At 46.1% G+C, this 16,514-nt stretch overlaps 1 protein-coding gene across 2 annotated transcripts in view; it reads left to right on the top strand.

Annotated features, from left to right (window-relative positions):
- The window catches only part of LOC135828510 (uncharacterized), a 41,808-nt gene that overhangs the window by 19,264 nt on the left and 6,030 nt on the right, over positions 1-16,514 (top strand). For both annotated transcript variants that reach the window (XM_065340955.1, XM_065340954.1), the window contains exons 3-8: positions 2,667-2,840; positions 4,903-5,070; positions 9,759-10,055; positions 11,227-11,316; positions 13,030-13,422; positions 14,253-14,576. In XM_065340955.1, coding sequence (XP_065197027.1) covers positions 2,667-2,840; positions 4,903-5,070; positions 9,759-10,055; positions 11,227-11,316; positions 13,030-13,422; positions 14,253-14,576 — 1,446 coding nt within the window. The remainder of the gene's footprint in view (positions 1-2,666; positions 2,841-4,902; positions 5,071-9,758; positions 10,056-11,226; positions 11,317-13,029; positions 13,423-14,252; positions 14,577-16,514) is intronic.

Below are 16,514 nucleotides of genomic sequence, written 5' to 3'. Positions count from 1 at the left end.
GATCCTGAAAAGTGGACTTAATGGCGCACTGGAAGAGGTTAAGCAGCAAATTCATGCTGCATCCGCTGGGATCAAGCGCTCCGATGAATGATCCCGGCAGTTTCGACAGAATGGAACCTTTGAGAGAGACCAGAGACAAATCTACTGTGAACGTCAAGGGGACAACACTACACCCGCCAAACCATCATATGGTACCTCACTTGACTCACAAGATGCTGTAGCCTTCTAGCAAGGCATATGGTCCTCACTCGTGACCTACGATCAACAAGCAGAGTGGGTGACCACTGTGGAAAGTGACCTCAGAGAAGTTTAAGGACAAAATGAGGTGTGCATTTTCATCATGGGTGTGCAAGAGTTTTAGCTGGCATGCCGTACTGGAAGGTGCCAGGCTCAGATGGTGTTCAGTGGTACTGGGTGAAGAAGTTTACTCCTTTGCATACTGCAATGGCCCGAATGCTTAACGCATGCCTGAAGGATGCTGAAGTGCCAACTTGGATGAATCATGGTCGTACAGGTCTGATCTGAGAAAGACCCTCGCAAGAGTTATGTAACCAATTACCGACCAATTACCTGCCTTCCAGTCATGTGGAAATTATCCTCCGGCATTCTGAGCAAAAAGATCACAGCCCATCTTCGGGCATCATCTCTGCTACCTGATGAGCAGAAAGGTTGCAAGCGCAGAACTTATAACACTACGTTAAGGAGGACAGTAAGAATCGCAGAACCAATTTGGTTGGACAGATTGTTTTTATTTGATGTTTTTTGGGGATTCACAATGCCTACACTGGATCATAGTTTGCGGCGATGTCACGTGTCAAGCCTTTTGCCAAGTGCTGCTGGCGAAAATTGGGGAATTGTGTGTTGCTCCCTACGTGGGAGCGTGCGCGATTCCTGCCGACTTGAATTCTCACTTCACTGACTCACGACTGCCATCCAGAGCACAGGAAAAGTCCATCGAAACTTCCACTCGGAAAACCTGAAAGAAAACACCACTCCCCGCTAAAAGATAAGTATGGTAAACATAAACATGCTAGATAATAAAGTGTTTCTTTCAGGGTAGAGTGCAAAACGCTCGGTTAGCAGCATTGCCACGGTTTTCCATGTCACTTCCAGATCCCAGGAAACTGCCGAGTAGTTTCCTCTTTATTCATGCCTCATCATCCTGAGAAGGTGATACAAATTGAGTTTTGTTAGATTTAATCTCAGGTCCTCCTGGGCGAAAATTGGCTCACATTTTGCTGCAGCGGCCACCACAGCCTCACGATCAGTGTCATGTATTGTGGTGTCATCTGCATACTGGTAGAAATGAGTAGGCAAGCATGAAGGGAAAGTGCAGGCTGCTCTCACCTGCCTCATCGTACCTTCTGCGTAGACAATGAACATGGCATGAGACATCGGGTCTCCCTGACCTACTCCGATATTGGTCGAGAAGGGAGCTCTGAGCTGCCCAACAATCTTCAACCTAGCTGTCGTGTTGGAGACTAGCAATTTAATCATTGGGGTGAGTGCACCCGAAGCGGACATTTGACCGAGCGCCTTGCTACGGTTCACTGTGTCAAATGCACCGCTCAAATTGAGTAATTCTGTCAAATATTTCCAGCAAAGTAGCAAAGCTCTTTGACACAGAGACCGCACACAGAAATTCCCATCAGCCGTTGAGCGACCTGGTCTGAAACCAGCTTGTGACTCGTCTACAAATTCCTGAATATTGTTGCTAATTCTGTTTGTGATTATGGTTTTAGGGACTTTCCAAACCACTGACAATAGCATTACTGGTCTGTAACTCTTCAGGGCTCCTTTCGGTTTGCCATTTTTGTATATTGGCACAATAGTTCCAGTAGTCATGTCTGCTGGGCAGTGCTGTAATTGGCAAATTAGATTGAAAAATGAGGACACTCAACCAGCTACAATGTCAGAACCTGCATGCAACATTTCACTGCTATTGCCATCCAGACCGACTTATCCACCTACGTTTTGCTTCTGTATTGCTGCACGAACGTCATCATCCCCGACAACAGTCGCCGGTTGATGAACCGGTTAACACGACATGCTGGTACTGTAGAAAGTTGATGAATAATAGTCACTAAATAGTCACTAAATAGTCATTAAATAGTCACTAAATAGTCACTAAATAGTTACTAAACTTCTGCAGGTTCCAACCAATGGTTGGGATGATTATTATTATATTATTATTATTTATTCTTCTTTTACTAGGGAATTCCCAACAGGCGTCAGCGCCTTTTTACAGGGAACCCTAGGTATAATTTGATGGATGAGCGAAATTCAGCTGGTGAACTAGACATGCGGCAAGCCGGTGGAAGTGTATTCCACCTGGCAGCGTCCAAATAAGAGGCAGAGGGGCAGAACAAGATCCCGCCATCCATGCTCCCCGCGAGCTGTTGACACCATGACAAGAAAAGTATTGGCCTTCAAGTCAGCCTCCACAGTGGCTGTGGAGGCTCAGGCTTTGAGCTGGCTGGCGATGCGGACTTATCCATGATGGGCAGGTAAATACTAGTCAGAATAGCGTGATGCGCTCCCAATATCCCGCAGTATTCTTATCTGTACATGGAAGCAACAATACCCGACCCAACATAACCAGAAGAAACATGAAATACTTGAAACACTCATCAAGCCTCTTTTTGCCCTTTGATCTCTGTTGTTAGTTTGTCTACGGCCTACAGATCCAGCTTATGGGTCTTACAGCAACGGTGTATTCTCCCAACAAGAATTTCTGAATACGCTGACTTTGACATGTAAACCGGGATATGAGGTTCAAGGTAACCCGAAGGTGACTTGCATCACGGCACCTTCCACTACCAGCCCACTAGCCACATGCGGTAAGCTTCCTTGTGTGGTCTTCAGAATGCAAAATCAGTGTTAAAATAGTGTGTTACAACAATGTCCCCGTGAGCTTGTTCCCAGCAACTGATTGGTTTGGGTGCATGTGTGTTATTTTCATTGTTTGGAAAATACGAAATACAATCGGACGTGCTTCGAATAGACCACATCGCCATTTCATTTGTAACCATCCGCCTCGGTGTGGATAGAGCTAAATCATATTCACTGAGACCTTAGTGGTCGAAACAGCGTTGAAAATCGGCTTTGCCCTGAAGAGTATATAACAAGTTTAAACGGTACTTGTAGTATGAACAATGAAGCAATTCCACCTCCTCCACATACGCTCTCTGGCCGACAATGACATCAGCAACAGTACTACAAGTTGTATATACTGACCGATATAATTTCCTCCAGGCAGCGTTGTTTGGATCACTAAGGTCTGATCAGTGAAGGTTAAGAATAACGAATGGCTAGAATTAATTTGAAGTGACAGGCAGGCTGGGCAAAGTGCTTACACATGGAGAAAGGTGGAAAATACTGCGGACATCATCTAGCACTCTGAGATACAACTATGTAGCATACTGAAAAACGAGGCGACTGTTGAAACATTTGCGCTCCAACACTGCACTGCAACTACGCAAGAGGCCCCCGGCCTGGGTCATTTGCTACTTCAATTCACCCACCACCATACATAACTGTCATCGCATAGTCGGGCGAAAATTCTGCTGTTGTCTCCATTGTATAATTACGGTTCTCGTATGGTGTCACCCTATCAAGTACTAGCAAGAGTACATAACCCCCCAGAGTGTGCAACGCCGATCCAGCTCTGTGTAGGGTCTTGGTCGAGCGGAATCGGATCTTCTGATGTCATGCGTACACTTCACACCAGCGCAAGGCCGGTCTCGAGGCAGGGCACCATTGTTTTTGATCCAAGAGTACGAGCTCGTACCCGCGACTCCCCGGGTTCCCCTCAGATGTGTACTGTATTATGACGCAAAGATCCGATTCCGCTCGACCAAGACCCTATGCAGAGCTGGATCAGGCGTTGCACACTCTGGGGGTTATGTACTCTTGGTACTAGTAACACTAGTATGTTAACTTGTAAAACCAAGTTCTGTATAGCAGGAAATTTTCGGACGGAAATATTTTCGGACAAAGCCGAATTAAAAACTTTCGTAAGGATTATATTTTCGTACAGTACTGCATGCTAAATACACGTGTTTGCATGCAGTACGCATGTATAGTGTACATATTTTCACATGAACAAATTTTAGTACGGAATTAATTTTAGTACAAAAGAGGCCGTGTACGAAATCGTACGAAAATAAATTCCGTCCGAAAATGTCCTGCTATACAGTACCTCTAGGGTATTATAGATTAGCAAATCTGGTTTTAGGTGTTTAGGTCAGAGCAAGGTTTGCCCAGTTTAGCAAAGGAAATGTGCATTACACATGCGTGGCACGCTTCACTCGGAAATACACAGATATCCATGGAGATAAAGTGGTGCCTTTTCTACATTCAGTTTTGAAAACATTTCCTTGATTAATGGATAAACTTTCATGTCTACGTCAGTTTTTAGCGAGGCAGCAATATTATAACGAGGGCAGTGTTCATAAGCAAAGTGAATTGTTTGCCTGAATAATTACACTTTCCATGACGAAAATCCCATGCACTGCATCACTGCTTCCCTCATTCCAGGCCACGAGTTCCCAAACTAACTCTGGGTCGCAGCACGGCTGTAAAAAAGCCCTTCTGCCCTTCAAGCAGGACTTGAAACTGGTACCCTCTATTTCTCAATCATGGTCTTGGACCGCCCCCCTATAGCTACCTGCTGAGATGGGGAAAGCCTCCGTACTCAAACACAGGGATGTTGTGTATCCCACACCTTTCCCCCATCAAGCCCTACAGCACATCTGCGATCTCCAGAGGGCCTCTCCATTGTTTGCAAAAGTGGCTGTTCTGAGCGCAAGTTTTGAATTGTACTGGGAAGTAGCATATAAACCAACCGAACAACCCACCAACTATTTTCTATATGTTGCCTCTGAACTGTGTTGCTGGTAGCCAAGATATGTACAAAACCAACTGTAACAAACGGAGCTTTTAGGAATGGTTCATTCAATACCATAAACAATCAGTTGGAGGGAACGTGTGACTATGGCTACCATTCCACACAAGTGCTTAATGCGACTTGCAACCGTTTTGGCCAGGTGACTGTCGTGGGCGAATGCAGTAAGATATCCTGCGTGTTTCTGATTGAGATTGTATAGTGGTGACAATTCATGTGAGCCTTAATATTTAGGTTAACTTTCAGTAATGCAATAAATATAACTAAATGCGCACTCCTATCACAACCATGGGGACAAATAATGTATTCCAGAACGTTTTCTCGTCACAATTATCAATGGAATATTTGACTAAAGAGCCAAAGTCTCCTTTTTTTGTATATATATATCACAAGGAATGCATACGATGTTTGAACATGGTGTTGCATAAAATCAGATTTTGCTCCTCACACAGCTCAATCAGTCTCTCACCGTTCGCGTTGCTTGATACGTGCTTGGAGAAACATCCCACTGCACCTCCTGAAGCAGGTCGGGCGCTCCGTACTTTTGCAGTCAGGTCTCCCAGTATCATCTCTTCTACTGACCTCCTGGGCAATACCTCGTAGTGCGGAGTAGAAGTCATCTGTTTCCTGAGGATGTGATGTCGAGCGTTGCAGCGTCGGAGCGTAGCAGCAGACCACCGTGAGGGAGTTGCTATCAGGTCGAGGTCCATTTCGGAGACGAACTGATATCATCCGTTCGGAGATAAATTTGTACGACTCCACATTATTTCAAATGATTAGTTTCTTGTTGATGAGAAGGCCAACTCCAGCTCTGGACGACGAGCCACCCGAACGATACAGAACATGTCCGTTGTCGCACGTGTCTACACAGGCTCCGTTCAGACAGGTATCCGTCAGTCCGAGGATGTCAAGCCTGTATTGTTCGAAATCTTGTATTATTGTAATTTTCTTGATGTTGCTTTTCAATGAACGAGCGTTGAACGTTCCTGCTCCGAGGGACGAGTCATTCTTACTGCGCTCCGTAAATATAGTTGCCTTCGGCTTAATCAAGCAACTCATCTAGTAGCAACTCATCTGTCTGGAAACATTGTCAAGGAACAAAAGTCTCTCGCAAGAGCGAGAGCTGCCGGGAGCTCAACCCGACAAACCAAAGTTTGACGATATATACAAGTATGTTATATCCGCGCATGCACCAGAAATACATGGGCTCATGGCAACCTGAGAGAAATTTTGAATTTTTGGATGGGAGCGTCGCACGCATGTGAAACTCGCATGCACTATCTGCCCAACACAAGAGATCGTTCTGGCGCAATCTGGGCCATCTTGTACTGTAACAGGTAGCCGAGTGGTAGGCGCGGTGCAATTCAACAAGAACTAGTTATATTCTACTTCTCTCAGGTACACACTTGAGATATAAGAAGAAGCGGCAAATAAATGACTTTCTCTCCTGTGCACACCTGGAGGTTGATTAGCTCGTTATTATCAAAATCTCATCTAAGGCCTCGGTCACACTACGGCAAGTTTGAAGCTGGATGCAGCGTCAAGTCGCAGCACTTGACGCAGACGCGGGGTAACACAGTGTTTTGTTTTTCTTGCAGCTCGTGACTGCCGCGGCATGACGCATTTGTCTACGTCACAAAATCACCAGAGAATCTCAATGACGACACGGATTCCCGCGGAAACGAGCCTTTTGCTTATTATACCAAAAAATTGTCGGACAAAGTTTTCAAATTTTTCATTGATATTTGATTTATACAAGAAGACGAAAGGTCCACGCGTACACGATCGTTGTTTTTTCTTTCCAAATTTGAAGCCATTTTCAGTTGTAGTGTCATGGATCAGGCAAGAAAAGTCCGCATCGCAGCTGTGTTTCTCCTGACTTCGTCATACTGGTTGTCCTTTTCGGGGCTCTTGACGACAACTCAACACTCACAAGTCAACAGGCTCCAGTTGGGTGATGACCCACTCAAACAACTGATCCTTTCTCGACATCATTTTCTTCTCAGAAAACGCCTCGCTCTTCCCCCAGGTTCGGAGCAGAGCAGCCTCGGCCTCGTAGGTGCACGGACTCATCTCGAAAAAAAGAGGAAACACAACAAACCGTGAAGAGACGGATGTCGAATGACTGCTCAACTCAAGCAACTGTCTTGAAACTAATTTTACTTGAAAGACATTGTTTTTCCGCCAAGCGTCACTCCCATCAGCTGCAACGCAACCGATTTCCCCACGTCAGACGCAGCAGCGTCTGACGCTCAAACTTCCCGCGTTTGCGTCAGTTGCCATTGAAAATCTCATGATTCTGACGCTGACGCAGCATTTTTGCCGTAGTGTGATCGAGGCCTATTGAAAACAGAAATGCGCAGCAGCTTTTATGCAGCAGACGCCGTACGCTTACATACGGAGATACACTAACTATACATAAGGCAAATACGTCCGTATTGGTCCGGCAGGGATACTACACCCTCCCTTCCTACAGATAATCACGCCCTCGTGATTTTCCAAAAATTAGTGAAGAGTTATGAACACAGCGTCAACCGGAAGATGGCAAATTATATCGGAAATGATACCGTTTAGAGTAGACAGAAGAAATGAACTGATAACAAATCATAACACAGAAGTAAAAGCACACCAGGTTCACACGATCTCTCGGGGTCAAAAGGGAAAGAATGGTGCTCGAAACAGGACATGAAAGACAGCAAAATTTCTGCACATCGCGGGCTCAAACTGCCAGGAAATTCACAATTTCCAAAAAATGCACTGCATCGTGGGAACTTACTCCGGTACACACCTGGAGTGTAAAGGGGGATTCTCACACACTTCTCTCACTAGGTTACTTAGGTAAACCGTGGCTCACCATTATCAGACGCCTACAAAACTAATCTGGATTCACACACTCGCATAAAAGAAGACTGAAGAGAACAGGGGGACTGAAGGAAGACAGGAAAGAAAATGCCATACCTGGAATCAGCGTTAATAACCACCGTGGCGGCTGGAGCTACGGCGGAGGGCAAGCCAGGTTTTATCTTCATCTTGGTTGAGCCGGTCACTCAGAGCGGCTAGCTCGGCGTCAGACAAATGACCTCCCTCCTCGTCTTGAATCGTGGTCTTCACATTGTCGATAGCATCGCTTTGCGCGACGTAAAGAGTGATGGTCTAGCCAGGAAGAGTGTTGACGAAAATCTGCATCCCACCACGGAGGCTAAGTACCAAGTGAAGTATGGGCTCCTGCTTCCGACTGCGTGCCAGCAAAAATCAAACGCTGCTGATCTTGGGGAATACTCTCCTTGTCTTGGGCAGCAGCCTGCCTGTCGTCGTCCTCGTCAGCTTCGCCATCACCACCGGTAGTATACATGTAGGTAGCGGGTCGCTTGGAATCGCCATCGGAGTCTCCAGTGTGTGCCGTGCGGAAAGAAGGGTGATCCACGCTAGCACCCTGACTGTGGTGCAGGCTAATAAGCAGGGCCAAGCAAGAAACATGATTCTCATCTTAATTCGTCACACGGAGCTGCAGCGGGTTGAGCCATGGGGGGTCTGAGGTCGAATCACGTTGTTTTATTTAAAACAACACCGCTGCCACCAATGTTACAGGTAGCCAAGTGGTAGGCGCAGTGCAATTCAACAAGAATTGGTTTTTTTCTACTTCTCTCAGGTACACACCTAAGATATAATTATTAGTGAAAGAAGAAGCGGCAAATAAATGACTTTTTCTCCAGTGCACACCTGGAGGTTGAAAAGCTCGTTATTATCAAAATCTCATCTAAACAGAAATGCGCAGCAGCTTCTATGCAGCAGACGCCGTACGCTTACATACGGAGATACACTAACTACACAATCTGCGGACAGAACTGTTTCGTCCTTTGTGGACTCGTCAGCGCAGCATAGAGGAAATGAGGCCGAACCTGGTAGCAATGGAAATAAAAATTTCCAATCAGGCCCGAACGTACCTTGCCAGAGTGCTCAAACGGACAAGTCAGTGAGCTCTGCATAACGTAAACAGCAAAGGCACTACCCCACGCAAGAGTGCACAACTGCTACAAGAGCAGGAGCGAAATACTCAATCTGCGGACAGAACTGTTTAGATACACTAACTATATATCAGGCAAAGCTCCGTATAAGTTCCGTACTACTTCTGTATTGGTCGGGCAGGGATACTACAGTACTATTGTTGCAGTCCTTGCTGATTTGTTGTTGTGGAAAAGTTCTTCTTTCTCGTCATGGTGGGCTGTTGTTGAGCAAGTGACGCTTCCTATCCCAGTATCCAAGCAACATTACTAGAGTTTCTGGACAAAACTGTCATAGTGTGCAAACAAGGTCCACTCAGGTATAAAATGAGCCAACTCGGTAATCGGTAATTTGGCCATGTCCGGGGGATATTTGCTCGTTATAGACATTTACTGATTTAAATGATGATGGGTTGAAACCATTAGTCCTATAAGTTTGGCAACAAGAGCTAAAAGCCAGAAGGTTATATACACAGTTCCATATTATTAAGAGTCATCAAAATGTGACGTCAAAGTTTGTGCCAACAAGCTAAATGAGACAATAGGCATTTCTCGAAATCCTTATATTGCTTTTAGTCGATTGCAATAAACAAAACCAGTTGTAGCGGCATTTCATGAAGGTTTTATTGAGATCTCACAAACACATTCTAGAGAAAGTGGTGTTGGACACAGAATTGGTTCGTGCCATCTCAAAATGACGCTTCAGCTGGTTCTGTTTATTTGCAATCCCCACCTCACCGCCCTTTCAAATACAGTGAAACCTGTCTAAGACGACCGCTCAAGTGGTCGCCTTCACAGGTTTTACTGTATCCCTGTATTGCTACTTTCTATTTTCTTCTCTCGCAATGCAGGCGCTTTGTGGACAACAGTGAGGCACCACGACAAGTATTACCTTTCAACATTCAATAACCGACAGTGGGTGCAGTACGACGTGGCAAGCAGGGCCTGCGCTTTCTACGGCCAACGTCTCTTGTCCGAGAGTGATATGCCTGAGTCAGTATTGAAAAGCCTTCACCTTCGCCCCGGTGCATATTTCCTTGACGGCGGCAAGAAGATCGTGACACAAAACTACGAGGAAGGATCAAACCGAGTGATCCTGCAGATTTTCAATATCTACCCTGGTACTACGAAACAGATATTATGCATTCGTAAGTTGGGCATTTAACTTGATTATCGACTTCAACATCTCACTGTTTCCTTGAAAACTATGTCCGAACGGCCAAACTGTCACAGTGGGCAAACAAGGTCCACTCAGGTATAAAAGGAGCCAACTCGGTAGTGCCATCTCACTGCTTCCTTGAAAACTATAGATAACGGTAATCGTAATCTGCTTCTTGATGTTCAAAAGGTCCAGTGCCGTCGTGATGTCACTACATGACATTAGAGACCCTAACACCAGCAAACTCTATCTCACAGACATGTTCCGTCAAGCCTTGTTTAAAAGCCGCACTTTAATACAAGCATCACTTTAGGAAGCGTACAATCGCACATAAGCCGGCTTGAAATGGTAGCAGCGGCTTCAAAATACAGCACTATGCTTACTCCCAGCCCTAGTTTAGTAGAGTGTAAGCCTGTCTGCTATAGAAGCCTGCGGAATTTCCCCCCCCCCCCCCCCACAAAAAAAAGTCGTATAAGCCGCGGCGTTTATACCAAGAGTAGATACGCTCTTTAACCTTGAAATACGTGTAAACTTTGGATGCCCTCTATGTGGAGGTTTTCTATTTTATGAAAGTGCAGTTTGCTGACATTGTGTAGTGTTCAAGTTTTACGTTCGCAGTCTGTGTTAACTTAACTGTTAAGTGACCAGTAGAGTAGTAAAAAAGCACTGCCTGGCAGAAAGCCACTCGGCGTTTGTGGTCACAACCAGGAGCTTGGCAGTTATCCGGAATGCAGACACTTGAGAGGTTATTTACTCTTGCATTTACTTGTTGTTGTTGTTGTTGTTGTTGTTGTTGTTGTTGTTGTTGTTGTTGTTGTTGTTGTTGTTGTTGTTGTTGTTGTTGTTGTTGTTGTTGGTGTTGTTGGTGTTGGTGTTGGTGTTGGTGTTGGTGTTGGTGTTGGTGTTGGTGTTGGTGTTGGTGTTGGTGTTGGTGTCGGTGTTGGTGTTGGTGTTGGTGTTGGTGTTGGTGTTGGTGTTGGTGTTGGTGTTGGTGTTGGTGTTGGTGTTGGTGTTGTTGGTGTTGGTGTTGGTGTTGGTGTTGTTGTTGGTGTTGGTGTTGGTGTTGTTGTTGGTGTTGGTGTTGTTGTTGTTGTTGTTGTTGTTGTTGTTGTTGTTGTTGTTGTTGTTAACCGAATGTTTCTCCTCTACTCTCCCTACAGAGATCTGCAATCATGGGCAACTTGTGAAGGGGCGCTGCATCTGCAAATACAGGTACATTGGCGAAACGTGCGAAAAAGAGATCAGACCAGGTAAGACCTGAAAATAGGCTACGCAGACTGAAAATGCCCCATTTTAGATTGCGAACACTGGCAGTAATGGATGAGATCGAATGGAATGATGACCAGCAAAGCTTTGATTGCACACACATTGCAACGCACCCGCCAACACCCAAATGATTTAACAGGGAGATTGTTATATCAAGCAGCAAGGCTCCATTCCCCTGTTGATCTCCAGTACCATGGCTGTCAGAGCAGAACAATAAACAGAAAAGGACTTACGTACGAGTTATGACTGAAAATCCACCAACTTAAGGAAACGAGATATTATACAGTCAGGTAGTGCGCATAACAAGGCACAAAACTGGCAGAGATCTTGAGACATTAATTTTTGGTACTGGAAGCATCCCTCGTTTTTATCTCCCTGACTCGAATTTTACCGGCACGAGGTTCAGCCATCCTCAAATTGTTGTACGACTGCGTCTTTCATGGATGTTTGGTATGATTACTACAGAGGTGGTCATCAAGGAGTACTAAGGCTTTGTTCACTCGGATACAAAACGGAACGGAACGAAACCAAAACACGCCGCCCTCGACAACCATTTACATAAGAACGGTAAATCGTTTTGAACCGTTTCCACGAAAACGGAAACTTGAACGGGGACACGCTAGTTGAAGTTGGTTAGCTCATGAACGCTATTTCTGCACTTGGCTAGAATATTTCTCGTACGATATATTTCCATCACGCATAATGGTTTTCATGACCGTGCTCTGTTTCCAATCGTTTTTACCGTTCACACGAGAGCGAAAATATTTTGAAAACATTTCAAAACACTTCCAAGTGCGTTTTCATTTCATTCCGTTTGGGGGTGCGTTTTCGTGCGTTGTCCTGTAAATGATTGTAGTAAACGAAACGATTTCGTTCCGTTTCCGTCGTACTTCGTTGCCGTGTAAACGCAGCCTAAAACATCGTTTTTTTAGCACTGCCTGGTGGTCACTGGTCATAGTCGGTTCTTCACCCATGTAGGCCCGGATTGCGGAGTGCTATGATTCCAGTACAAATCACAACGCTCCCAACACCCGTTGCCACCAAAAATAGTTTAAAAACTGGAGCTCTACTTGCTTGGAGTATTCCTGCCCCTCCCCCCACCCCCTCCCCCCACCCCCTCCCCTCCCCCCACCCCCTCCCCTCCCCCCACCCCCTCCCCTCCCCCCACCCCCTCCAAAACCAACCTTTCTGAGTTTTTCTTTGGGTATCGGGTTTTGGTAGTTCGACGGGTAGCACGGATGCGTTTCCATGGTAACAGCACAATGCACCCCTTCCCTTTATGCACACTGAGTAGACATGTGGCGAATTACGTGAGTTGGTACACGTGCACTGTACTTGATGGCATCTACGACCTCGGGTTTCCGGGTACTATTCTGTACCCGTCTACCCGAGGTCCCCCGCGGGTAGCACAGGTACCCCGACTACCCATAGGCACCACTACACTTAACGTATTCTTTTCATTCTCTCCCATCTACATGTATATCCGTCATCCATGTTTTATTTTTAAATTGCAAATGACAAACTGCGCGATCGTCTCCGAGCGTCATGCAAAATTCCAGCCCCACCCTGCCCACAAAATGAAGTACCTGTAAATCATGACATCATATCAATCAGGGTTTTACCTTCTAGAGCACATGACATTTTACCGGCCTGCAACCTTTTCTTTTCTTTTTCTTTTTTCGAATGTTTTCTTGCAGCATTCATCTCAGTTTGTGCAGCAACTGAGGAGAGCCCGAAGTTAAGGTTTCCGCTGATGGGCTCTGCTGCTACCTTTTATCAAGCAGTCAGTTCCCTTCAAGATGCACAACACCTGTGTCTCGAAAGGGGATTTGGAGTGCTTGATTTCGGCGACATTAGCAGTGGCACGGGAAATGAGAAGATTTGCAAGCTCTCTCGTATAATAAATATCCTCGGTTTTCTTTCTTTTAACTATCGGCAAGGAGCGACAGCTTCTCATCCGTCTTCCATCAGTTTCTGGTCAGCCTATTCCCCAAAGATCTACGCCATGAGTGGTATCAAGGGTCCCACAGAACAGAGTTCCGTTCTGATGCCCTATGAATCTGGCCAAAAATATTCCGTGGCTTGTGAAGGTAAGGTTCTGTCACATGACATCACATGATCAAACTTGGTATAGCAGCGTGCCCACCGGCTTAGAGAATGCCTACACATCTTGTTGTCGGTATGGTGTTGTCAGGGTGGTGTATATTGATAATTTTCAGTCAATGTATTTGGCAAATGCCCGTTCTCATGCACACTAAATGTAATGGTCAGAGACAGATTCGATTGATTGATATTATTTTACTTCGCAAGTTCAAACGGGTTCCTGGCGAAGGATAGAATTTGCCAAACTCCTAATGAGCAACAGCATAGGCAATATTATCATAGAAGTGGAGTACTATGCGAGCGAGAATACTTATAAGAAAGGAACATGTCAAAACCTGACGAAACACAACCAATTTCGGGCATACATAAGGAAGGCAGGCTAGCTTAAAATCTTGCAATCTGGATACGGTGCGCACCTCTCTAGGCAAGCTGTTCCACAGCAATGCTCCTGCGGTGGCGAATCTCGTTTGGCCACACCGACTGCGAGCTGGCTGGCTGAGCAGACCATTGGCATGCTGATGGCGCGTACTTCTGCCGCTGCATACATGACGTAGCACAGTTAGCCGCAACCAAGCTGAGTGAGGTCTAATAGTAGGTTTTGTACTGATGGGGATGCTGTGTGAATGTACTACATTGCTCAAATGATGTCATTCAGAAATGTCCCCTGACAGCTTCCCTTTTGTTTGTCACTGCAGGTTTTGTGTGTTTCATGAGCTTATAATTATGTGCATGCGGTGACTGACATACCCAGACAACATGCCTGTCTTCATCGGACCCTACAACCGATATGTATACATTTTTCTTACTTTCTGTCTAGGACACTGGAGGCGGAAAACAGTACAATCTGGCATCTTCTCGCTCGCCACGTTGGCTAAGAACGCGGCAATCTCCTACGAGTTTGCAGGCGACGCCTGCGCATACATCAACCACAGGCTTCTGACCCTGCAGGAGTTTTCCGCCGCTTTCGAGTACGACGCAACACTTCGAGCAAACCTCGATGATCTCCTGGTGCCTGGTGTTGGTCCAGACTATATCCTCGCCGGAGGGCGGGTCAAAGCTCATTATAGCAAGGTGCGTGGATCATCGCATGTGGTGTTTCTGGCCACCGATGGAGCAGAAAGGTATTCGGTCCTTTGTGGAAGTAAGTACTATACTTATCATGTTTGTTTTTCACAAAAAAAATTTGTGGTCCATGACCAATTGGCCCACGAAGCGAGTGAGAGGGGTGATAGCCAACCACGGCACGAAAAGAAAAGAAAGAATGGAAACGTGGCGATGCGTGCGCGTTCTTTATTGCTTAATTTTCAAGTAAGAATAATCTTATTCGGCAAGGAGACAACAATTTTAATAACGTTATATGAAGGACGAGATGAAGTGACATTGGATTACTTTATTACACAATGTCAAGCAATGAAGACGATGCTAAAGAGGAAAATACATGGACTTGGGCCGCCCAGTTAAAATTGGCGCTTATCTTCACACTTGTCTCAGGAAAGAAAAACGAATATTTGAAGCAGGCCACGATCACAAAGCACAGCATACAGTCGTCCCTCTCTAATCCGGCACTTGTTTATCCGGAACCCTTGTACATGATTATTTACATGTCAGTAACCAACTCAGTCGAAAATTCAAGCAAATTACACATCCTCCTCGCCACTATCGTCCCTGGAGGAGGAGCTCAAAACGTACGATCCGGACAGCTGCTGTACCGGTCGTTTCATAGCTTTTTCCACGTCTCCTCGTCTAGAATCACGCTGAAAGGCAGTGCGTGCCTGTCACCTTCCAATCAGAAGCTGAGTGAGATTGCCCGCATGTTGACTGTAAAGCCTAGTTCACATTCCACGCAACGCCGACGGTACGGGACGTAAGGGCTTGTCAGGAGGGCTGGGGCTAGCTGTAAAATCCTGTACGATTCGTACGACACGACATGCAGCAGTCGTTGCGACGGTCACCGTCGAACGGCGCGAGTCATAAGGCACGGTCCGTGACGGGGTGACTCTTGGACCTAATTAATCGTTTTTCGGGACTTCTTTTCAATTATATCTCCTTGAAAGAAGCGGAATCAAGTTCACAATACCAGTTTTTCGTGAAGACCAAAAAATTAGCCCTCAAAGTTGTGGCATTCAAATAATAGCCCCAGGAAATGATAGAATAGTTCGTCTGTGACGCTTCTGAACTATCCCTAAATACAGTAAGTGACATGAGATCTTATGTTGCTAAAATTCAACTCCAGTCCTGCTAGCCATTCTGTGAGTTATCATTGGAAGCGCAGTGTTCGAAATGTTAAACATTTCCAAGTATGAATCGGGAGCAGTCGGCGCACGACGCCGTCTCCTGTTCACACTCGAATTGCAGCCGTTTTGTACGCCTGCGTCCCCGTCTACGCCCGTCTACGGTATGAAAAGTTGGATCGATCCAACTCTTCCCGTCGCTTCCCGATCTGTACGGTAGTACGGTTGCGTTCCCGTTCCTGGTGTTCACATTGGACGCCGTCAGAACGTCCCGTCGCTTCCCGTCGATCCTTACGTCGCGTCCCGTCGCGCCCCATCCAATGTGAACTAGGCTTAAGTGCTAACGTTATCCCCGTTTGTCGCAAGAAGGCGTCTTTGTTTGAGACAAAAAGGCAACGCCATATCAGTATCCTTTTTTCAAATCGCCTCTTGCGCTTGTCGTACTTGCTGATCAGCATCCGCGGCCCGTACCCACGCGAGCCGCTTTCGCTTGTAGATCTACATGCAGCGCAGTGTTAGCTTCCGCTTGATGTAGCAACTGTGCATACTGCACCTACAACGCCGTGCACAAGGCTTTTCGGCTAGTTTCCTGAAAGTCCTTTGCACGAGTGTTTCTCTCAGGCCTCGGTGTTTTATTTGATTAGCTCCTTTGCCCTGTCCTCTGTGAGCTTCAAAGTGTGTCGACCGGATTGGTCTCACCTCCTGGAGATATCCACATGAGCTGCAGTTTCTTCGTCAGCGATTTGCTGGTGAGAGCACTTCACTAGGCGCTGCACTGTGCAAGCACTGAAAATCAAGCTCGCGAAGCGCTTTTTCAGCTTTTCTATACCTCCCCGGGGTAAACAATC

The sequence above is a fragment of the Sycon ciliatum genome, chromosome 12 (genome assembly GCF_964019385.1).
Source record: "Sycon ciliatum chromosome 12, ocSycCili1.1, whole genome shotgun sequence".
In the NCBI taxonomy this organism is placed as follows: Eukaryota; Metazoa; Porifera; class Calcarea; order Leucosolenida; family Sycettidae; genus Sycon; species Sycon ciliatum.
The sequence above is the reverse complement of the archived record's forward strand: the minus strand, read 5'-3'. Positions and strand labels throughout refer to the sequence as shown.